Here is a 25,254-nt window from a genome sequence, read left to right on the forward strand (position 1 = left end):
GAGAAAGTTTGAGAGTTTTTAAAAGAAGTGTTGTCCGGTTAGCAAAAAGGAGGTGATTTCAAGTTGGTTTCAAGAGTCCAGTTTCAAAAGGGATCGATTTCTAGCATTTTGGTATCAAAAGCTTTATAAGGTGAGTGGTTTCTAAACCTTTTTGTATAAAAATTCTACTGGTTTTATTTGCATACTTCGTATTGTTATTATTTTAAAAGAAACCATGATTAATTTGTTTAAGTGTTTATCCGGACAAAGAGTGACCGGATAAGCATTTAAACCGGACAAGCCTTAGACGGTTTATTGTCCGGATTGTTTTAAACCGGACAAGCCTTGAGCGGCTTAGTGACCGGACTAATTTTAAACCAGACAAACCATGAGCGGTTTGTTGTCCGGAGTTGGTAAACCGGTTAAGTTTTGAGCGGTTTATAATTGGTAGTATTACTTATAATTTTATACTGAGAAGTAGGAATACGACCACATGAGGAGCGGTTTATTTTTAAACCGGACACGTTTTGAGCGGACTATTGTCCGGATTTGATATCCGTTCAATATGAAATTGTTCTAAGTGTTAAACCGTTCAACAAGTGTGTGATGTGTTGACCGGACTTGATATCCGGACAAAGTGAATTTTAAATCTAAGTACTTAATCCGGATGAGACTTGACCGGATTGTTGACCGGATTTGTTGATGTGGTCTTGTGTTTTTAAAAGAAATTGATATTTTATTATAAAAGAAGTTTTGATATAAAATGATTTATGACTGATAACAATTCCAATGACTGCGGTCTATTCGGAATTATTTTATAAATGTTTTGATGAAGTRATAAGGGTGGCATATCAAGGAGAGATGTCCATTTGATATAAGGGTGGCATATCAAGGAGAGGTGTTCATTTGATATAAGGGTGGCATATCAAGGAGAGTTGTCCATTTGATATAAGGGTGGCATTGTCTTCGTGTGATATTATATAACTCCTTCTATTATATCCCTTAAGACTATCGTGGTCGGGAATCTTTATTTCTTTGTGATTTAAAGATTTAGGATCAAGGTTCTTATTGGAAATCATAGTCTGGATGTTATTGAGAAATAAATGTCAGGTTTGGCCTGAATCTTTATTTAAACCTCAATTGATAAAGAAAAGGTTTAAAATGGTATTAAATGGAACCCGATTGGTTCAAAGGTATGGAATTTGTATAACTACGTGGTTAGTTTGAAAGTGGAAAAAAAAAAGATTTGATATTACCTTCTTATGTATTCATATATTTGTGATATATGTGAATAATTGTTTCATAAAGGATTTGGTGATCCTTCACCCTGCAATGACATGAATAGGGTATCTCACTAGACTCTTCAGTCTAACCCTCGTTTTTGTGATTTTAAATATGTATTGCAGAACATGTTGAAAGTAAGGGAAAGGAAAAGATGTAATGCTTCTCTTACATGCATTTGATTAAAGAATTGCGTTAGATGCATAGTTTTGATGATTAGTACAAGATTGTATTTTGAATTTTTGGACCTTGTATTTGGTCATGATAGATTCTTGTACTAAGGGACCCGAATGTTAAAAATATATTTCTTTGGTATGAAATATGTGTTACATGCAATGTGTGGGTTGGGCGTTACATTTATCTATTGTGGCGAATAGATAATTCTTGGCTTTCAGATCCTTCAGCTTTGATTCCGCATTATCTGCCGGAATCCCAGATTCCACAACACCCCAATACTCTCTTGAACGCAAGAGGTTCTCCATTAGGAGACTCCAATGTTCATAATCCCCGTCAAATTTTGGGCTGCTTGGTTGAGCAAAGCTTGCATCTGAATTCATTTCTCTCACAAGTGTATCACTCTGTCTTGAAGTAAGCATTGCTCTGATACCAAAATGTTGAATTTCAAGAAATGCGGTAAATAATAAGTGAATGAAAAAACTGACTTGATTCTTATTAGGAAGTTATGACTCCTTAAATAGTCGTACAAAAGAGAGAAATGACAGGTGCTGAAAAGAAAACAAAGAACTCCTAAAAGACTGGGTAAACCCTACAAATCAAGGATTTATTCAACAACCTCTTTGACTAGGTACACACTAAGATGTAAACCAGGTAAACATCTAAAACACTACTACAAAATGTTGCTTTTTTAAGAGCAACGATATATTACCAGAAAAAAGGGGCAAGTACATAGAATAAAACAACATTCAAAGAATGCAAGAAGTAGCATCAACTGAAACTAAACAGACAACAAAACCAAAGTGCAACAAGAAAGTGGCTAAGAAAACCTCGACGTCTACTGTTATAACCGGGTTTCAGACAACCTGGGTTGAGGTAACTTTTATGTGAATATTCTGTGAAATATGTGTTGACATGCACATTATGTAATTAAAATGCATGAATAGTATGCATAAATGTGATAACATGCAAGATGTAGGGATTATATGCATATATGTGGGAATATGATGCTATGCATGCTTACGAAAGAATGATAAAATATGTGGAGGTGCATGTGTGTTGACATGTTCACATGGAAAACTATTATTAAAATAAAAAATATGCAACCTTCATGGTTAAGCAAGGTTAGTTTTATAATAATAAAACCACCACCGCCTTTTTTAAAGAGGTATAAAAAGAAAGTAAAAGATAAGATCTTATCTTATCTTGTTTTTGGGAAAGAAACCTTTTGAAAGAAAAGAAAGTGTGTGTAGCGATGGAAGTATTCTTGATAAGGTTATTTGCATAAAAGTGATTTGGAGATTCTGTGATCGTTTGAAGGAATTGTTGTGTGTTTGAATCTACTAATTTGTGCTTATTAAGGTGACTTTTATTACCAAATCATTTTTATAATGATAATTGAAATGCTGAGTTTTGATGATTGGATTTGGAAAGAAGAATGGTGAAAACTGTTTTCTAAACTGTCTAGGATGATGTTTTTATAAATCTAGTTGGTCCTCCTAATAGAACCAGAGGGTTCTGAATGTTGTTTTGATATTGATACAAGTCTTTACAAGGATTTTACTTAAACCAGAGGCTTTGTATCTGTTAGATAGGAGCTCTGTGTCAAAATTATATTTTAAAAGATGTTTTAAAGGATTTTATTCTTAGAAACTTTCATACAAATAAAGACAGACAAGAGGGGCTCTGGTTGGCCTACGCGTTGGACCAGAAGGCCTCTGGTTGGTCTAGCATTTTGAGCCAGAAGTTCTGGCTAATAGAACTAGAGCTCTGGACATACAAAATCTTTTTAAAATGTATTTTTATACTTGGAAAAGCTAGTTTATTATCCATGGTGTTGGTCTATGAACATTTTGAGAATTTTACTTGAGTAAGAGGCTTTGGTTGGCTTAACCAGAAGCTCTGGTAGAGGAACCAGAGGAGCTCTGGTCTTGTTGTTTGTTGAAATATTTTCCAAGTCTGGTCTTAGGAACCAGAGGTCCGATGGACACAAAAAGAATGTGAATTTATACTTCATTATGTGAAATGATTTTATATGAATAATGTTTTGGTGATTTTCACCCTGCAACTACATGGAAAAAGGGATCTCACTAGACCTATAGGTCTAACCCTCATTTTGTGTTTCAAATATGTGTTGCAAGAAACGCATAATATAATGATAGTAAGGAAAAAGGGAAAATGTGATTTGTTTCCCTATATGCATAGCTATATGAAGATCAATGGATATGGTTTGGAGATTAGATGTTGTGTAGTACAAGAGCATGTATTTTGAAAACTTTGGGTTGTGTATTTTGTATTATAGCTTCTTGTACTTTGGACCTTTGTGGGATTAAACATGTATTCTATGTATGAATTATATGTTATAAGCAATGTGAGTTTGGTGGTGTTACATCTACACTATTGAGAGAGACTCGAGGTAGTCCCTGGAAAGCAACAACACAAACAACCGCCTAAAAAGACCGGTAAAATCGAATCAAGCCTATCACGAATACAAAAAGACACAACCCTAAATAGCTTAAAACGGTTGCAAAATCATAGCAAACCTGCACGATCCTGCAACCAATATACTTACCCATAAATGTTTGCCCTTCACACCACTCCGGCTAAGAGAAATGTTATACATAAACACTTACATGACTTTATAAAGAAAACAACAGTAAGAAGTGCACTACTGCTATTAGCTTTACATAAAATTGTCACAACAATAGATTTCTACAACACTATTGGATTGAACGGTCTTCCGAAGAAGTGCAAATTAGACCATATGCTAGCAATATACATGGAGATGTACAAATCCATGCTAGTACAGATCTTGCCTTTCTCTCCATATAGTTTTGCAACCCATTTCATCTCATCCTCTCCACACTACAACCACCCCAAAACCCTTTTTCTTAGCCTTAACTACCCCAATCACACCCCCTAATGTGCCACCACCACAACCCACACCGACCCCATTCCCAATGTTGAGCCCATCCAACAAAGCCCCTTCACCATCTGTTTCCCCAACCCATTCCAAATTTGACCTAAATCAAATGGCGGATTATGAAGATGAGGGCCTAGAGGACATGACTTTTGATTTCAAAAGTTCACAACTGGTAAGGCCGTGATGTTCCTGTTTGATTCCCCGGCCAATGTGGATACCAGTCAACGATCAGACAGCACCTGAGTTGCCGCGTCTACAACAATGAGGAGGCAGACTCGATCCTCAAGCACTGTTTCGGGAGGACCAACAACCCAATCAAAACAGTATTGGGAAAAAGGAAAGGCTAAGGTGACGGAATAAAGTGATGATGATTATGTATCCGAAGTAGAAGAAATGGCAGCCCCTATACCAACATGGAAACAAACTGGTCCACGAAGTTGAGGTACTTCTACTACTTTTGATGAGTGGTTTGCGCTCGTTAAAAATAATCGGTTTTTATGTGAACGAGCTTTCGAGCCTAAATTGGTTGATAAACTCATGTATGTTAAGCACCAGTTGCCTGCCCACCATTGAGAACATATGGTCTCTATTTCGTGCAAAATTAACGAGACCTTAGTAAAGGAATTTTATGCCGCAATTGGAAGTTCCAAAAATGACATTATTGTCATTCGAGGAACAAGAGTCAATGGACAGCCCCGAAGCTTAATTCGATGTTTAGACTCACTGCCCCATTTATCTGTTCGTATCGGCAATTCATTGATGGTGGTATGGACGTGTCCAAGGATGACATTGCCAAGGCACTTACTTTGCTTGGTTACATGACAAGCAGCGGAAGATCCTCATGTTGGGCCATTAACTTTAGAGGCTGCTTTATGGTTTCAATTTGCTTAGCATAACATCATGCCATCCATGCACAACCGTACTTTATCTCGTGCAAAATGCATTCTACTTTATTGTAATATCAAGGAGTTACAGGTTGATGTGGGTGCGCTTGCATATTCCATCATATTAACCGCAACAGTATGCGCTAGTTCTCGTTTGATTTTTCCAGGATTAGTCACGTGGTTACTGACAGCCGCCAAAGTACCAGCCTCTGAGCATGGCGTAATTTCCTTTAGTCATTCATTACTTGCCCAAGGAACTGTCAATAGAATGCATAAACCAATGAACGAGAATGATGATTCGGTGGATGATGCTATTGGCCCGCAAACCACTTTTGGACCTGCTAAAAACAACCCTCGGATTCCCGATGACACTACATTTCTTGCCTCCAAACCATCTGTGGTTGTCCCTCCGGCTACTTCCGAGATTCCTCCAATACCACCTTCGGCTACCGGATATGGTTCTGAAGTTTGTCTCTCTTTGATGGTTGGGCAAATGGGAAGAATGCAATCAAAAGATGAGGGCGATTTCTGAAGCTTTGAATCAAATCACCGAGCGGATCACCAAAGTTGAAGACAAAGTTGCTGGCTTGACCACTTGTTCGGAAAAATTCTGGACATACACGCATGATCGGAACCGAGTTGTAAACAAATTTTTGTTTGCCAAAAATGTGATGTTGGCTGCCGATTTACCACGTTTCCCAAGAGGTCTTTGTCCTCCACAAGTTCGGCTTCCTAAAATTCGTTGGACTACCACTTCCGACACTACGAGGCAGACTTCGGGCAGTCGAGGTGATGTGGGTAAATCAAATTAATTTCATCCTAGGTGTTTTATCATTGTTTTTGAAACTTTAATCTTGCTCTTTTGGGTATTTGCTACATTTTCCAACCGCGTCTTTTGTGTTGATATAATGCAATTGTTGATAGTTTGCTCTATCTTTTTATTGCTCGATACTTTGATCTTTTGTTAGCAAATTTGGGCGTTGATAATTATATGTTCTCGTTAGCATGTTCATTATTTTGCAGGTACATTTATTTGCTATGTTCTTTTGGGTTTGCAAAAATTAAAAAGACGTAGGCCGTCTTTCATTTTGGCCGAAACACTTTCGCTTGTTACCAAGTCAAACACTTCAACCTAGTTCTCCAATGTGGACATTTTTTGGCTTAAGTTTAGGGGAGTATGTGCTCCAAAGTGTTGCTAGAAGAATAGATATATAAAATGTCTTCAAAAAATTGGAAGACACAAAAAAAGAGAAAGAAGCAAAAATGTTTTAACCTAAAGATCAATAGTGAAATATCAAAAATTAGGTTTCTAGAAAATATCAAAAGTACAACAAAAGATGCGATAAATCGTAATCATTTAAGCCATGTTGTATTTTAGACAAGTTTGGGGGAATTTTTTTTTTAGCGAAATACACTAATCCGATAAAACCCTATCGATTAATTTTTGCACCTCAAATATCAAAGAAATAAAATTGTACATCATCTAAGCTTCACGAGATTTCAACGTCCTCCGTAAGTTTAATGCTTCTCGTTCCGTTTTGTTCTTATTCCTTTCATTTTCTTTATTTGAGGGCAAATAATATCTCAAGTTTGGGGGTGTGATAACTCTTATTTTTTAGAGTTATTTCTTATTTATTTCCTCCATTTTTGCATCTATCAAATACCCAATTTCCTTGTTTTTCCCCTATATTTCTAAATTTTTTTTAAAAGGATGATGAAACACAAAGGAAGAAATTTATTTCGAAAAACCTGCATTTTCTGGCAACTGCCCACAGTGTCACTACTGTGAGATGTTCATGAATTATGTTAGTCTTCTACTTTGTGGAGGATGTTTTGCTTGAAGATCTTGCTCAAAGATCTCTTCCAGCTGGAGTTGCTTGTTGAAGTTGTATTTTGAATATTTTAATTAGTTGGTAGGTGGTCTTTGCCCCAAGGTTTGTTTGTACTTAATTTCCTTTGATAAAATGGTTCATCCTTATCCATTCTTGTCCTATATAAAGAGGCCTTGGGGTTCACTTTGAAGATCATCCCTTAGAAGTATTACCAGCTAAAGTTCTTCTCTTCTTCTCTTAGTTTTAGCTTAGCATTTCATTTTCTTGTATTAAAGTTGTAATCTGCTGCCCACAATGTCACCACTGTGGAACAGAGTTTAGTTTTATTTTAATAAAAGTTACATTGCAGTCTTATTTACCGTCTTGTATAATGTTTATTATGAGCTAATTTACTTGTATAGTTGTGAGTTTAACTCAGGATTTTTATACAATATTTGAGTGTTTTTACTCTTTACCACTTTGTAAACTTGGTCACTTAAGATGAGACTTAAACTCATATGCGGATTAGCCGACCACTTTGAAATGTTAATATTATATCTTAGACCCAAAGATGGGCAAATCCGAAATACGGCTTAAGTGATGCATAAAGAACTCGAGAGAGTCTTTGATAATTACATAAAGATGCAAATTTTGTATGTATTTAGCTAAGGATTAAGCAATGGTTATTCATATTACAGAGAGATTTGAGTGTGGATTTTATTTCTTCTTATGTTTATAGCTAAATCGACAAGTTTCAAAGTGGTGAGCGTAGATACTTTGTGGAACTTTGTGAGGACTGTTTATGAATTTTCACTTTCGAGAGAGATTTGTTGATTTTATCTTAAGGAACACTTACACCCACGCACATTCTTTAGTTTATAAGTTCATTTCGTTAATTTCGTCCTTTAATGTTTTTTATAAACAAAATCCAACTTTTATTCACAAACCGAAACATGCTCAAGAAGTTCATGAAAGTCTTAGATTCTCAGTTGTTCAATCCATGTGGAAACGATCTCGGTATTTTATCATTTTATTACTTGCAAGCGATCATAGTGTCGGCATGCACTTGCACCGCTACTGTGGGGACTTCATGTCCACTGTGTAAACACGAACGATCCTAAGCTGTCATGTGTGTATATTTCATATCCAAAAAAAAGTTCTACTTAGCGAAAATCGAGGGCACGGGACCCTTCAAAGCCTTTCATAGGTCCACACCCGAGCAAATGACTCCATTTTTGTTCATTTTCTAAGAAAAATAATTGTCTTAAAATAGTCAAAATTTCGCAAGAGTCCATTTCATAACTTGTAAACTGTAATTTTTATATTAAAATATGATTCATGTCGGCCATTTTGCAAGCCAACAAGGACATTTCGCAAGCCGATTCCACTAGAATCATACTTAATTCAATAGAAGTACATTTTGCAAGTTACGAAATGGACATTGTTAAATCTCGGCTATTTTGGTTTAATTGGAAAAAAATGGGATATAAATTGAATAGGAGGGAATGATTTGGCTATCTTTAGCAATTCCCCATATATATATATATATATATATATATATATATATATATGGGCTGGTTCAAATGCTAACCAAGATTATCGTGTTAATTTTGTCAACCAATCTTGACCATTAATTTGAATAATAAACGATTGTTATTTAATGATATTTAAAAATTAATTATTAAATTAATATTTTCAATTAACATATGTGAACAAAATATCAAAGGGTATTTAGGTAAAAAGTAATATATTTTTGATACACGAGTTATCAGACATATGAACAACTTGTGTATATCTTCAAACCACATCAAACAAAAAAGATTAGACTTATGAACAACACGTGAACCGTATGAACATCTTCTGTATATTCAGGAGCCAACTCTGTTGTATGTACATTAACACCTATGAACCAAGGCATCTAGGGCTGTGTGTTTTCATACGTGTTCACATGTTTTCACATGTTCTGTGTGTGTGTGTATGTATTCATATGAACATCTAGTGACTTGAATATACATGAACACTTATGAATCACGACATCTAAGGCTGTATGATTTCTGATGTGTTCATATGTCAAAGGTGAGAACTGTCGATTATAATAAATGTGAATTATAGAACATGAACACGTGTGAAACGCCAATGTCAATATTGCATCATGATCAATTGTGATATTTTCAAATTTGTAACTCCCAATTAATTATTTGGGAGTTACATAAAATGACAAATTACTTAAATACCCTTGTATTTAATATATGAGCTACATTTGAACCAAAGGAAAAGATGGAATATGATTGGTTGAGTTTGGTTAACATAGTTAACACAAAAAATTGGTTAATATTTGAACCAAGCTCTATATAATATATATATATATATATATATATATATATATATATATTATGCATTTATGTGCATCTTCATGTGGGGTTTTAGTCATATAAAGTTTATTTCAAGAGTGTTTTTTCTCTATAGATTATTTAAACAATATGGTTTTGTAAATTTGACAAGTGATCGGATCTTGATTTGCATTTTCTTTTTTAAGGGATCATAAAATTCCTTTTCATATCGAATGTACCAAAATTGTAATCAAAGAAAAAGTTCCGATCTTAACGTTAAATACCATTAGACAAACTGATTGATCTAAGAGTTCATGGTATTTAGATATACCAACAACCTTGAGAGTTATAAACTAAGCTTCTCAATATCATCAAGCCTACCATAACTTATGGCCATGGTACATGACATCTCCAACTCTCTTTTTTCAATCTCGTCCAATTCACCATCAGCGGCATCGTCTTTATCAAATCCAATTTCTTCTAATTTCTTATACTATCATTAAGCAAGGTCTTCACACATATTGTATCTTATCGTCCATAACTAAATTCTTTTGGAGAAAAATCACGCAAAGGTTGGTCATCCTTTGTATGATCTTTAGCTGCAATCATCAAACCCTAGTTCCAGCGCTTCTGCACAAAATCCAACTTCCTTGTAGATCATCAACTCTTCTCCAATCCAGTTAGAACTAACGCATACCTCCTTTAAGTCATAATTCGTATGAACAAAAAAATGTTTATCTTCTGTTAGCTTGGTGGAGTCCAATCTAACGATCTTATTATTAACAATAATGGCAATCTGATCATGTACTGCAAATCGAACTTTTTTCTTACTCTTGCTCTTCTTTTTGCTTTCAGCAACGGCTCCATCCGACTTGTGCTCATCACCGTTGGTAGTAACAAAAGGAAGCATATCAAATATCAGGATCGAGAATACAAAAGCAGCAAAAGTTGCCATGAGAAGTTGTTGTAGCATCTCCATCTTTAACTGGAATTGTTTTCTTATGATGACGATGAGATAATTTGAAAAATTGGAAAATACTTAAAGTAAGAGGAAAGAGTAAATCTGGGACGTTGCTTAAGAAACCAAAGAGCAAAGCATATTCCAGATACGAGATTGACACTTTTTATGCATTTTCTCAAGCTTAGGCCTTGATGTGTCCAATAAATCAATCAACAAGTTTTCTACCAACGAGGTATCGTTTTTTGTTGATGATGAGCATATTCTTCTGCAAGTCGGTTAGAAATGATTTACTTTTCAACAACCATAATTATATATGGTGTTTTAGTTTATACACTTTTTGCAAAACGTCCGATTCATATCGAATAAAAAACAAAATTGTTCAACCAATAAGTATTATACTTGAGAAGTTAATGATACGACAAATCGCATTGAAATGCATATTTTATTTCAAATTTTATTTTGAACAACCTACTCTTAAAAGTTTCATTTTAAAAAATATAACGCCCTTTTAAATGCAATCAAGATAACATAATATAACTCTGTGACAAAAAGAGAACATATAAATGAAATTCCTTTTAATATTTTTTTTCTGGATTCAAATGTTTCATGGGAAAGTTTCGAAAAAAAACCAAATATTTTTTTATTAATTAAGTTCCTGAATTTCTTTTGATAAACAAATAAGTTCTTGAATTTATTATAACCAGTTTCAGCAAGGTTCAAAAGGTTTTTGATAAAAAAAAAATTAAGTTAATTAATCACTCAAAATATAAAAACCATTGAATTTTTTTTTTCAAACTTTTCCATTTTATGATAAACGCAAAAATGAAATTTTTATAGCGGGTTCGATATAAAGATTAATAAAAAAAAAAAACTAAACTTTAACAGAATATATTGATTTTTGATACAATTTACTCTTAATAAAGTTGAAACACAATATAGGCCCCCAAACATGTCTCTTTTTGTGTAGACATGATGTTTGTTTACTATGTTTGGTTTTGTTTCTAATTAATTGGATATTCTAATTTAGTACTAATTATTTAATTAAAATATTACTTCAATTGATTGGATATTCTGTTTTAATATTATTATGCTCATCTCAAAACATGCCCATGGACAAAAGGGTGCAACAATTTCATATTTTCCTATTCTTGCTTTCAGGGGTTTTTTTGTAATTATAAAATCCATCATATTTTCAGAAAATAAAACACAAGATAAGTAATTACTCTAAAAGTTTCATTAAAATATATCTAACAAATTATTTAAAATAGAATAAATGATATTTTATTTCAATATTATTAAAATAAAGAAAGATGAAAAAAATTCTAAGTTTAAATAATTCTTTAAAACTTGATGTGAGAAGATAAAAATGATTTTTTATTTTATTTTATATTATTTCAAGATTGAATTATTGTTATTTTATATAAAGTTTATTTAAAAAATGAATCAGAATGATAAAATTGTAGAATATTTTAGTAATATATTTGATGTTCAAATTTCTAGAGTTAGAAATTTGTTGGAGTTAGAATGTGAATTTTAGAGATTTAACTTTTGATTCATTAATTTAATTAAAGAAATTATAGAAAATCTGTTCTAAATTCTTGTAATTCTCTAAATAGAGAATACTTTCATCCTTTTCCAATTTTAACATTGATTTTAAAATTTGCCACTAAAATTATAGTACTTCTCAAAAGTAACTTTAAGCAATTTTCATTAAAAGAAAACATGTAAAACACTTATTTGAAAAGTACTGTTTACGAACAGAATAATCCGTTAGACCCGACTCGCAAAAATAGAGTTTGGATAACCCATTCTTAAAAAATAGATAGGCATGTCTATTCAAATTGATGGGCGGGAATGAGCAAAAGCCCTTTTCAACTCATTTACATTTTGTTGATTACAATTTCGAAAGACCTCATGGTTTCTAATTTCCAGCATACTTGATTCTTGATGTACTTAACTTTTGATGTAATGACCTTAAATCTCGAAATTTTTCTGTTATTTTGAATGATTATATATGGGTTATGTTTCTTAAAAAGGTATAAAACTCTTGAGCCCTATTAGAACCTGTAAACAAGTGTTGAATTATTTATATTATATCCGTTGGACAAAAAGAAGAGGTTAGGGTCTAATTAACATGGTTGAGTATTTTTATAACAAGGAAGTTCGAAGGTTGGTAACTGATTTTCAAAATTTAATAAACTTCCAACGAAATAAAGAATAAGATCAGGTAAGAATTTCATCACTTCACTATCAACCAACCGCCGCCCCCCGTCCATCCACCATCTATCACAATAAACTTTTGTGATAACTTAGGGGCCGTTTACCAAACATTTACCCGGTAAGCGTTTACTGGTAAGTTTAACACTATCATTTACTTATTGTGTAAGATTTTAGTCCACCAAAACGGTATCGTGCGCAACAATTTACCTGGTAAGCGCTTACCATGGTAAGAGTCGTCGTCCTCACTTACCGGGTAAAACTCTTGGTTTTTGTCTCATTCTTACCAGATAAGACTTTTTATATTTACCCTATATATATATATATATATATATATATAGAGAGAGAGAGAGAGAGAGAGCGCTTGGTTCAAATACTAACCAAGATTTTTGTGTTAACTTTGTTAACCAATTTTGGTCATTGATTCTTACAATAAAGGATTGTGATTAATCATGATAAAAAAATAAATTTTTAAATTTACAATTTCAAAGAACATATGTGAACAAAGAGGAAAAGATTATTTAAATAATTTTTTTTATGTAACTCTCATATCATTAATTGAGAGTTACCAAATCAAAAAATCTCACTATTTTTTATTAATTTATTTTTGTTAATGTAAGAACCATATGATCACACACACACACACATATATATATATATATATATGTGTGTGTGTGTGTGTTCATATATATATATATATATATATATATATATATGAATCATTGTGTCAAATACGAACAAAAATTGACATATATATGAACTTGGACTGTATATCATTTATAAACACAATATGAATATAATAAAATTAGTTGTTACACGAAAGTAAATAAATAAAAAAAACAGATATGAACACAATATGAACAGTTTGTAAACAATAGTTCCTTCATTATGAACACATTCAGGAGCAAGCCAATGTTGAAATATGCAGCTAGTGTACATATGAACACAATATGAACAGTTTGTRAACAATAGTTCCTTCATTATGAACACATTCTGGAGYAAACCAAYGTTGAGATATGCAGCTAGTGTACATATGAACACAATATGAACACTTGTGAACAATTCTTTAAAAATTACATATGAATTCGAATTCCGATTGTAGTCGTAAACGATTTTAACATTTTCATTCTCATTGTTGTCGATCTGTTTTCCAATAGGTATATCCATATTACTCGGACGATATCGAAATCTTTACAATTGGAAATGCTTTAACAATTACAAAATCAATATTATTATGGATAGAATAAATCAAAATTACAAAACATGAACACGTATAAAAAAATATCAATATTACATAATCATCAATTATTGAGATTTTTAGATTTGTAACTTCCAATTAATGATTTGGGAGTTACATAAATGACAAATTACTTAATTACCCTTGTCTTTAATATATGAGTTATATGTGAACCTAAAGAAAAGATGGAATATGATTGGTTGAGCTTGGTTAACAAAGTTAACACAAAAAATTTTGTTATTATTTGAACCAACCCCTATATAGATATCAATATGATTTACAATAGTATTATCCATATTACTCGGACGATATAGGAAATCTTTTACACTTACAAAACGAATATCATTATATGTAGAACATCACTTGAAATCACGATCATGAACACAAATGAAGATAAAAATCAGAATTACCTAATGATCAATTAGAGGGATCTTTAAGATTTGTAACTCCCAATTAACTATTAGGGAGTTACATAAAGGTCAAATTACATAATCACCCTTATATTTAATTTATAAGTTACATATATATATATATATATATATATATATATACTAGAAGGGTACTCGTGCAATGCATCGAGATACATTTCGATTTCAATGTTTTGTTTTGTTTTTTATCTGTGTCGATATAATACGATTTTATGTGTTTTGATAAAGCGATAATGTTTTTATTTTTGAATAAAATATAAATTTGAAAATATCATATAAAATTTGTAAAAAATATATCAATATTAGTATCAAATTAACTATTTAAAAGTTCTCGTTTGGGTATTTTTTTTTTAATTCAAATTGTTTATTATAATTTAATTTAACGTAACGAAGTAACTTAATTTAGGTTTGATAATATTTTTTTATAAAAATAAAATTAAGTATTTTGTTAGAACTCAATAATTACCCTAGTTATATTTTAGATTTTTTATATTTTAAAATGAGATGTTTATCCTCTATTTGATTATGTTTATCCGCAGTTAGTTACACGAATTCAAACATAGAGCTTTAATAAGTTGTATTTATGCACAATTTACTTGTAATCTTGAATTTTAAGTAATGTGCATCAATAAACAGTACTTTATGCATGAAAAAAGGTTTTTAAGAGTTTTTATCAAATGCTTTATAATATAGTGTGTATATATATAGGCGAAGGACCGTATGAGAATGAGAGTTAAGGTGATAAACAAGAGAAATGATCTGGACCATGATCACATTTAATATCAAACTCACTTATACATCGTGTTTGATAATGGGCATTGAGTTGGTGCATTTTATTTCGGTGCATCTCATCCTAATGTACATCCAGTGGTGGAGATCTCTTCTTACACTTTTTACCTTAACTCTCATTCTCACTGGAATATGATCTCATATATATATATATATATATATATATATATATATATATATACAGAGGTTGTCCCTGAAGAGGACGGATTGGACGTACGCCCAGGGCCCATAAAAAAGAGGCCCAAATTGTTTTAGTATATAATAATAATAAATGAAAATACACAAAAACATTTAGTATCCAATAAGACCCAAAAATAATTTTGTATTATATTAGGGGCCCAAACATATAATTAATTACATTGGGAAAAAAATATTTAAAAAACTAATTGGTCGTTCATTTTATGGTCTTGTTTATTATTCCTCTAAATTTTTATCTAGTATCAAAGTCCAAAACTATTTTCCCTAGAAAATCTTGATATATTACCATCATTCATCTCACTGTTTTGATTATTCCATCCACATGAATTCTATTTTTATATTAGAATATAGTAAATTTCTTGTTATTAACTAAGAAAACTTATACATTTTGGAAAAAGAATTACCAACCATATGAGACTGTCCAACTTATATTTATACTTAAGATTTCAAAACTACCTTTGTTTATTCGTACTTTCTTGACTCCTTATTGTCTAATATTGCATGCGTGATTCTTAAGTACTCTTCTAACTCTAAAAAGAAAATAAGATCTCAAACTATAACCAACGTGACTTTTGATTCTAAGATTGATGGTTCCGAAAAAGTTTAATTTTAACCCTTAAAGTTTATAAACAGTAACGAAAATTATTAACCTGAGTTGAGATGGAAATCTAACTACTTTATATTGATCTACATAGAGTGTTACTCCGAATAGTCTACATTGTGGTCTAGATGATGTCAATCTGTATATTAAATGTATATTATAGGATGCTTTTGATAGTGAAACAGATTGACGATATTATATATAGTAGGTAATATTAATTTAGAAATACTTATCGACTGATTTTGCGTGTAGGAATACATGGAAAAACAGTTTTTTTAATGAATTATTAGTATTTCTTGAATTCAATGTTATATATGATCATAAAAAGGATATAGTAAATGTTTTTCTCTACACTTATAGAGGGCCCTCTTTTACTTCTCGGTCAGAGCCTATAAAATGTCAAGATCAGGCTTGTATGTATGTATGTGTGTGTGTGTGTGTATATAGGCAAAAGATCGTGTAAGAAGAGAAATTATAGTGAGAAGCATATATGAACCCTTGGTCACTCTTAATTTCATACCTACCCATGAATTGCGCTTCAGAAGAGAATTGATCTGATGCACCTCACTAGCGTTGACACTCAATTAGAATTGATCCAAGAGTGAAGATTTTTTTTACGCTTCTCACCATAACTTCTTTCTTACCGGAACCCAACCCTATATATAGATATATAGATATATATATATATATATATGTTTAATCATTTAAGAACTCCATATATTGTGATAACCGTGAGAACTTTTATCTTAAGTCATTGTTTCACATGATTGTTGTTCATCTAAGGCTAGCATTTAATATATTGATGAACATATATTAGTTTCACAATGTGTTTGCTTCATATGTATACGGTTTACAGTGTGAAACTTTTGTACGTGTAAATTTTGTTTCACAAACAGGCTAAAAATATACACTTTGTGAAACAAATATATGTTAATCGATATTTTAAATCCTAGTCTTAGATGGAAAAAAAATCATATAAAATGGTACATATACACTAGTTTTCAAGGTTATCACAATTTCATGGGTTATCAAAAGAAGATCGCTATATGTAGGGGATGTTTATTTTACAAACCATATAATTCTTACAAATGTGACAAATCGATCTCAACCATACATGTAGATAATCATCAATGTAGATTAACTCGGTTCCTAAATTTACTCTCAACTGCATTTTATAAATGGCTCTAAAAATAAACAAAACCAATGATTGAGATTAGGTTTGTAGGTAAGAGTCACATGGTTTGCGTTTGAACCTCGTCCTATATAAATAGTCCCCTTCTTTTGTTAACAATACTATTAATGTTAATTTTATAAACCAATCACAACCATTAATATGTTGAATCAACTGATGAAATATAATGACGGCAATTTTGTAATTAAACTGGTGAGGCCTGTGGAAGGTTTGTATCAAGCGTGAACACTAGTGAACAAAAAATCAGTCCAAACCAAAAGGGAACTATCGAGTTCCCTAAAATACCACCGACTTTGTTTAGTAACGCATCACCCCGATTTTGGTGGACAATTCTTTGGTGAAGGCATTATCTTGATACCGATCATCTCTTGCAATCGAAAAAAGATGGTAGATTTTTTTGRAATCGAACATGTGTGTGTCGACAACTTTTACAACACTAATTATAGGGTTTTGGAAAAACATGTTCATCATGAACATGAAAACAGGTTCACTCACGGAAAAACGAGCTCTTAAAACATGGGTTTGGAAGAACATGTTCACTCATGACCATGATAACATGTTCACTTTGGCAAACGAGGTTCACACAAAACAGGGGTTTGGAAAAAACAGGTTTATTCATGAACATGATAACATGTTCACTTTGGGAAACCACGTTTACTGAAAACAGGGGCTTAGATAAACATATTTGCTTATGGACATGAAAATTAATGGTCAGTAAACATGTTCACTTATAAAGAAAAAGACGACGACATGTTGAAGAAGAAGTAACATCGTCAACATCCATTTGTGAAGATGAAGATGACTACATACGAATCGATAATTAAAAAAAAAGTAAATCCCTAGAAATTATTAAAACAATAACCTCCATATTTATCTTTACTATATAAATGGAAACATCTAATGTAACAATTTATTTAAAATTAAAAAAAAAACTAAAAGTACAAGATTACCCTTGAAACCATTGATAATAAATAGATTTGATTGGTTAATAAGGGTTAAAAAGTTAACACTAATATATTGGTTAACAAAAAAAACTAAAAGTACAAGATTACCCTCTCTCTATATAAATTATAAAATTTCAATATATTATTAACATTTGGAAAATAAAGGTCAACATTTTGATCTCCAAATATATTTGGAGTCAATGTTATGAGTTCGTTTTTTAATGTTTTAGTGGTGGATTAGAGTAACGTTTTAGTGTTTATAGTGGTGGATTAGAGATGCCCTTGATGAAAATATGTTGGTGACAACAGTTTCCAACCATTTGTCAGAAACAACTTTTAATCATTTCTTATGGCATCTCTAAGAAATTATCTAAAACTTCTTCGAATGGAGAATGAAACTTTAAAGTCTCAAAAGCAAAAATACATTTCACTCTAACAGATTCTTCATTCTAAGGAATACAACATTTATTATATTATTAAAATATTTTATTTTTTTAATAAAATATTATCTCTTTTTACATATTTAATTTCAAAATTTCCTATTAATAGGAACACATTAAAAGATATTTCTCTCTCTCTCTCTCTCTCTCTCTCTCTCTCTCTCTCGTTGTGATTGCTTTTGAATGTTTTTTAAATTTGGAGAGTTTTACATTCTCTCTCCTACTTGAGAGCAAAAACCATGTTCATACCCCTCAAAATCTCTATTTTAAAGAATCTATTGAAGATGTTTTAACAGATTTTTTAAAATAAAAAAAAAATAAATGTTTTAAAGTTTAATCCTATTATAACTCTAAGAGGCCAAAATGAAGAAAGCACAATAGAAAAGATAAAAATATGTAAATTTGGAGGGTTGATGTTGATGGGAAATAATATTTTTATTCTTCACACCAATTAAACGTGAAAGTTTATTAAAATATTAAATATATTGAATATTTAATAATATAATTAACAGTGGAATCTTCAAAATAAAGAAACCGTCAAGAATTGATTGTAATTATTTTATCTCGAAATCTTGACTTTTTCTTCTCCATCTTAAAAAATTTGTTAAAGATGTTCTTAAGCAACCAACTTACGATGATGGTTTCAACACTGGAAAGCCTTATTTGTACGGCTTAACAAGAGTTTATGCAACTCATTCCCTAGTCATGGTTTTCTTACCTTTTGACTCGTATTTTTTCTAGTTTGAGGATTTCAAAGAAATAATCACTTTGTCTTATGCACAAAGGACACCGTCTCCGTACATCCCATCCCAAAGGCTCAGGCCTTACTTTCGATTGGGATATGCTGAGTTTGTTTGATTTGATTATTTCTATAAAAGTTCTTCCTTGTATTTAGGTGCTTCATGTGTTCTAGCGAAATCTGGAACCATATAATCTTGCATACGGCGAATTCACGTATCTAATTTGTTCCAACTGCTCCTCGTTTGTAAACCATCCAAGAAACTTTCAAACAACAAACAAGGTCTTCCTACAACCAAAAGGTCATTGGTCCAACTGTATCCGATAACTCGTCATTCCTAGAGGTCACAGGTTCCAACCTCACCAAAAGGTTAAAAACATATGCAAGTTTTATTTGTTGTATATAAATATTATATATACTACAAATTCTTTAAAGTTCTTGTGTTCAAACCATGTATCCATGTCTCTTCTCAAGATATTCCTTCAACATATTTCTTAAGAATTATTGTAGGCATTGCCATTGTTCGATGTGTAAAGCCTTTACAACTTCAACATCTATGGAAGATGCCTACAAATGTGTCTAAAACAGTTTTGTTCAAGGATATACTAGAGTTGATGAGGACAGCAAATGATCCTTGCATCCAATCACTTAGGTCCATATGCAACCCATGGGTATTTTTCTACAACTCTGCTAAGTTACAAAGAACTTAAACTAGGGATCGTAATGATTGCGTGATCATGATGCTAAACAAGGCCCAACCTTGGCAAAAGGCCAACCTTAGCATGCAATACAAGGTACACTTGAGTACCCCACAGACCTTAGCCGAAGTCGAATGTTAGCATGGCAAAGAAGGTCATCCACAACATAGGGATGACCATAACGTTGCATTAGCACCAATTCATCATGAGAAAGCAAGAAAATAGCGAATAAACACCTTCCACATGTCTACAATTGAAGACCCTAAGGGGATGCATTAAAGATCTGAGCTAAGAAAAACAGTACAAAGTTACTGTTCATGGCTACTTAGAAGTACCATGACACATGCTTAAAGATGGCAATAGGGTGGGGATGGGGTAGAGTTTGCCGTCCCCCTTCCTGGTTCTCCTACGGAATCAAATCCTCTCCTTTTTGGATTATGGGGGTTTCCCTGTCTCATCCCCGGCCCAAACATCACGTAACATGATTCAATATTTCTCAAAATTTACCAAAATAGCTGATGCTACGGTTGATGCTATTGCCCCAATAACATCATTAGCCGATTCTTGCCCAACAAAGATACTTTCGTTTCACAAATCAAAGGGAAGAAGATGTTTGAAGTGAGATACTTTGTTCTAGAGAATATCTTGGTCAGATGAAAGAACAACTTTCATTTTTTCACAAATATCTGATCCCGTTCTCCATTCATCTTTACTAGGCAATCTAACATATGTTTCTCTTTCTTTCTAGAAAAACAAATAAAAACATCTGTATACTCTAAAGCAATATTCAACACGAAATAAACAAAAATGCATATAGTATTTGCAATCAAGAATTAGTTTTTTTTGCAAACAACACCAACTTGACGTACAAAAACTCCAAACTCTTGTACTCTCTTGGTAGAACTTTCTTAACATTTATAACCGCACTCTCAATTAGAGATAAGGACAAAGCAGGGATGGGCTGGGGTTTGTCGTGCCTCGTCTTCTGTTCTCCTACCATGTCCCCGTCAAAGACCGGGAATTCCCAACCCCAGTCAGGGAAGATGAACCAGGTACCCATTCGGGTTGGGTCAAATCACCATCCCTAGCCATGTTAAGAATTCAACTCATACTTTCCTTACCAAGCATGGGGATGAGGACATATTGCCACAACTCTTGAGCCAAAACATATGAGCCCTATATTATTATTGGAAAGTCTAATGTAACAAGGTAAAATGGATCTCTTCATCATCACTCATAAAAAGTCACTTTGCTAGCTACTTCATCATATATCTATTTTAATATCTCAAACATGAAATATACGAAAAGGACCAAGGAATATCTATGCTATGGTTCATACTTAATGGTTTGAGTTCGCTTTGCCCATGACCCACATGTAATTATTGAAAGTTGAAGCTATAGACGCAAATGGCTTGTGAATTGGTGATCAAAAATGAATCTTTGTGAACAATGTGGATATCATTTGAAAATGAGTATCAAAGAGCTTCATATGACACCGTTACAAAGATTTTGAAGACCCCAACACATACTTTCTTAATTTGACTAAGGGATAAGTACGTCTAGCCACAACTCTCAGAATCGTCCCATAAACCCCATATCGGATAGTCCAACCTAAGGAGACAAAAAGGCTTTTAGATAAGATGAGATAGGATGGTATTATTATAATATTTATCCAACTATAATTAAACCGAATGAAGTTCACAATCTACACATATATAAACTGTAGACATGATATAGCATAGTATTGAAAGTGAAACAATGAGAAACAAAGTGAAACATGAACTTTCTTGCTTTCAAGGCTAAATTCTTTTCAATGTATCATTGATTGAAGAAATGTAGTTGGCAAAAACCTAAAAAGTGCAATAATTCAACTGCTACTAATTTAACAAAAACCACTCCAACAGAAGATATCTATCATTCAGAGTCTTCCGAAGACTGGCAAACAGGAAGATGATATGTATCTAACTGCCAATATTTGTGTTTAACACCCTCCCAGACTTCTTCTCCTAAACAATCCTTAACAGGTAAGGATATAAATTGTGTTGAATAACCCAAACTCTCAAGTTCTAGGGATACTATCTGACAGTAAACAACATGAAAGAAGGCATTACCTCCACAAAGGCCATTAAAGAACGAGTAAATCCCTCCAGGCTTCAATAGAGTGGGGAGATGCTGGTGGAATTCTCTTAGATCCTCGTAGTATTCCCCATAAGTATCAAAGAAGATACCTGAGCAATTGAAACCATAAATTCAAAGTTGTAATGGTAATTGCTTCAAAAGAGATGCATATTCCGTTTCATATCAGCAGAATCTAAAAAAATTAAAGAAAACTGATATATGCCTTGCACATTTATAAGGCACTGTATGCAAAAATAGTAACGACTTGGCAATTAAACAAATAAAATAAATGGGAACATTATGGCTGTGGCAATCCCCAATATAACATTAATTTGTTTGGTGAACCCAGTGCTTGCCATTTTTTATATTGGCATAGGGATAAAGCAAAAGAAGACATTGTCAATTTGCCACAGCCATTATATCCCTTAAAATATACAAGGCACACAAAAACATCTTTCAAATATATCAATTGCTACAGCTAATGTAAGCAGTTGCCACTGCCAATAAACAGATGTGTGATATGATGTTAAGATGAGCGTTGGACAATAAACAAAAACTGAAACCAAGAGGATAAAACAATAAAATTCCAACTATTTATCGGATGTGCAAGTTTGTATGCCAAATTTTTACAACTATATCGTGTTGAGACATTTATCCGTATAGCTTCTTTGGGAACTCAAGCAAAACCAAACATAAATGGAATCACTCTCTTTAATTCTCTAACCACTTCCCTTCTCTTCTGTTTCACACCACATTGCAGTTGTGACGTCTTGTATCAATTACAGTATAAAATCAGTTTCGAATACTATCTATTTTACAAGTAGAGTAAAGTAGGATGATGTACCATTTTGGTAAACACTTTCTAAGTTTACAAGTAAAGTGAAAGGTGCAGATGTAATTAGAGAAAAGGGGCAAAATGATCAGGTACCGTCATAAGATTCAAGTTGGTGAAGAACATCCTGCCATCGACCAAATACAATCTTCACATTTTCCTTCTCAGACCAACCAGAAAGGCGCATCCGATCATAAACCTCAGGATGAGCCTCAACAATGGTATGTGTAACAGGTCCATACTGCTGTATGGCAGTATCCACGAGACCCATTCCAAATCCTATGTTCAGGATGTGACCACCTCTTGAGCAGACAGCCTTTGCATGAGCCTCCATTAATGGTTTCTCCCAAGCCATCATGACAGCCTTGCTATTGGCATCCATGAGCTTATCCTCGCTAAAACTAACTCTATCTTCTAAATAGTCCCCATCCAAATCACCAATTTTATTTTCTCTTCTTGCAATTGTACCAAGTATCAATTCAGCTTGTATCCCTACGCATACAAAGAACAATTCACTAAGATCTTAGAAAATGCTTTAAAGATGATAAGATAACAAAATACAGTCGGTACATCAATTATTGTATTCTAAGTTCCTCTTTTGTTGCACGGAACTATAGTAGACCGGAACTCCAATAAGTTTGAACATAATTCTATTATGATGCATGGAAACACAAATTGTCCAAGGTAAAAGGCCTGCTTGGTAGATCTTAGGGCATGCCATTTTGTACAACTAGAAAATAGATTCCAGAGATATGCCCATCTGACTTCCAAATTTTTTTTATCAATCCTTTTTAGAGTCTGGTTTCTACCATGTCGTACCTGCATTACACATATCAATTAAAATGCACTGTCCTATTCTATTGTTATATGTTTTGAGTCTAAGAGAATGTTAATTGCGGACTAACACCATAAGTGAGCCACCATAAGAAAACATTGGATCATATATGCAATTGTCATTGTAAAGATGGGAAATATAACTCGTTCACAACTTGGATGGATATAATAAGCTTATTGACCAGGAATATCACTAATTCGTCTTAACAACTGATATAATCATATAGCTGGAAAAAAATGAGATGGTCATTGATGACTACCATGCAAGATTTACTCTTAGCTGTTGGGACTTTCAGGTGCAAAAAGTGCCACTGAAGACGATATAAATGAACTCACATGATCAGCCACTGCCCAATTGAGTAATTCAAGTTGTTGTGCAACCAAATCAATTTACCATTAACTAAATTAAATGAGCACCTTAAAACACATTCCGGATCCTATAGAAGCCAAAAATGAATTTCAATAACATAATGCAGCTATACAAGAACATCATAAGAAGTAGCTAAGAAAAACTTTCAATGCAAACCTTTTGTTAAGTGATATGTACACCAAATTTGTACATTAGCAGTTATATCCAGACCACCTTTTTTCATAACAAATTAGATTCTTTCAACATTTAATTACCGCAGAAGCGCAGATATAGAAGCTATTCAAATATTGAGCATGAAAGCAACTCTTTTATGATCAATTTACATCAAAACTATGTGCTAAAATTGATTTCCACCTCTTCCACATATGTGATAACAGTCCTGTAATCATGGAAAAGACAAAAAAAAAAGTAATGCTTAGCAGGTAGTTCGGCAAGACCATTGATTCAATGATGAGCAAAATTAACAGCAATTAGTTCCAGAAGTGAGAAACAGAGAGCCGTTAATGTGAAGATGGCAATATGCAGAAATACCAGCATTAAGCAGTACGTCAAATGCATCTTGGTGACCGGAATCCATGGCAAAGTCTCCAGCGGATAGATTGGAAGGAGAGAGGGCGTTCCATGGAGCACCGGCTTCGAGTAGGATCTTGACCACATCGGCGTGCCCGTGCTTGGCAGCTAACATCAGAGGTGTGAAACCGTCTTCGTCGAAGTAGGAAACATCAGCTCTGGATGCGATTAGGGCCTTCACTTTCTGAACATCTCCGTTGGTCGCCGCCTGGCATAGTAGCCGCTGCTCATCTTCCGCCATTTCAGTAACAAGTTCTTATGCTGCTTTCCCTTCGAATATGACCTATCCTCGAAGAAGCGGATGGTTTTATAGATGTGTTTGGATTGGTTGTAAAAACTAAGGTAATAAGTAATTTTGAGTGATGAATAATCAGTCTGTGTTAAATCGGTACAAGAAGGATTTAAAGAAATTAAATGATTCTAACTTATAATAAGTTAATATGAATTTATGTAAATTGTTTTAAATAGGGTGCTTAAAAATCCGACCAATCTGAAACCCGATGCGGAATAATCCAACCCGAAGCAACCCGATGTCTAATCGAGTTGTAAAATCGTCAAACCATAGGTATTAGATTGATATTTGTCACACCCCGCTAAAGCGGAAACATAAGGTATGTCAGGTAGAGTCTCATAGCAATAGAGTATAAAGAAACACAACCATACATTTAAAATTTCATTACATCACCATCCAGAGTTTACAATCC

General features: G+C 33.0%; 1 protein-coding gene across 3 annotated transcripts; it reads right to left on the reverse strand.

Moving 5' to 3' along the window:
• Positions 1-21,314: 21,314 nt before the first annotated feature.
• Positions 21,315-24,830, reverse strand: LOC112514525 (protein arginine N-methyltransferase 2). Of its 3 annotated transcripts, none has more exons than XM_025121044.1 (4): positions 24,512-24,830; positions 22,873-23,268; positions 21,938-22,054; positions 21,315-21,437 (listed from the first exon to the last, which is right to left on the reverse strand). In XM_025121044.1, the coding sequence occupies exons 1-4, from the start codon at positions 24,789-24,791 to the stop codon at positions 21,325-21,327; spliced, it is 906 nt and encodes a 301-aa protein (XP_024976812.1). In that variant the 5' UTR covers positions 24,792-24,830; the 3' UTR covers positions 21,315-21,324. The 3 variants fall into 3 exon arrangements, with proteins under 3 accessions (XP_024976812.1, XP_024976813.1, XP_024976810.1); XM_025121045.1 differs by lacking the exon at positions 21,315-21,437 and adding an exon at positions 21,588-21,832; XM_025121042.1 differs by lacking the exon at positions 21,315-21,437 and having other exon boundaries at positions 21,588-22,054.
• Between the last annotated feature and the right edge of the window lie 424 nt (positions 24,831-25,254).

The sequence above is a fragment of the Cynara cardunculus genome (genome assembly GCF_001531365.2).
Source record: "Cynara cardunculus var. scolymus isolate 2C chromosome LG 6, CcrdV1, whole genome shotgun sequence".
Taxonomy (NCBI): Eukaryota; Viridiplantae; Streptophyta; class Magnoliopsida; order Asterales; family Asteraceae; genus Cynara; species Cynara cardunculus.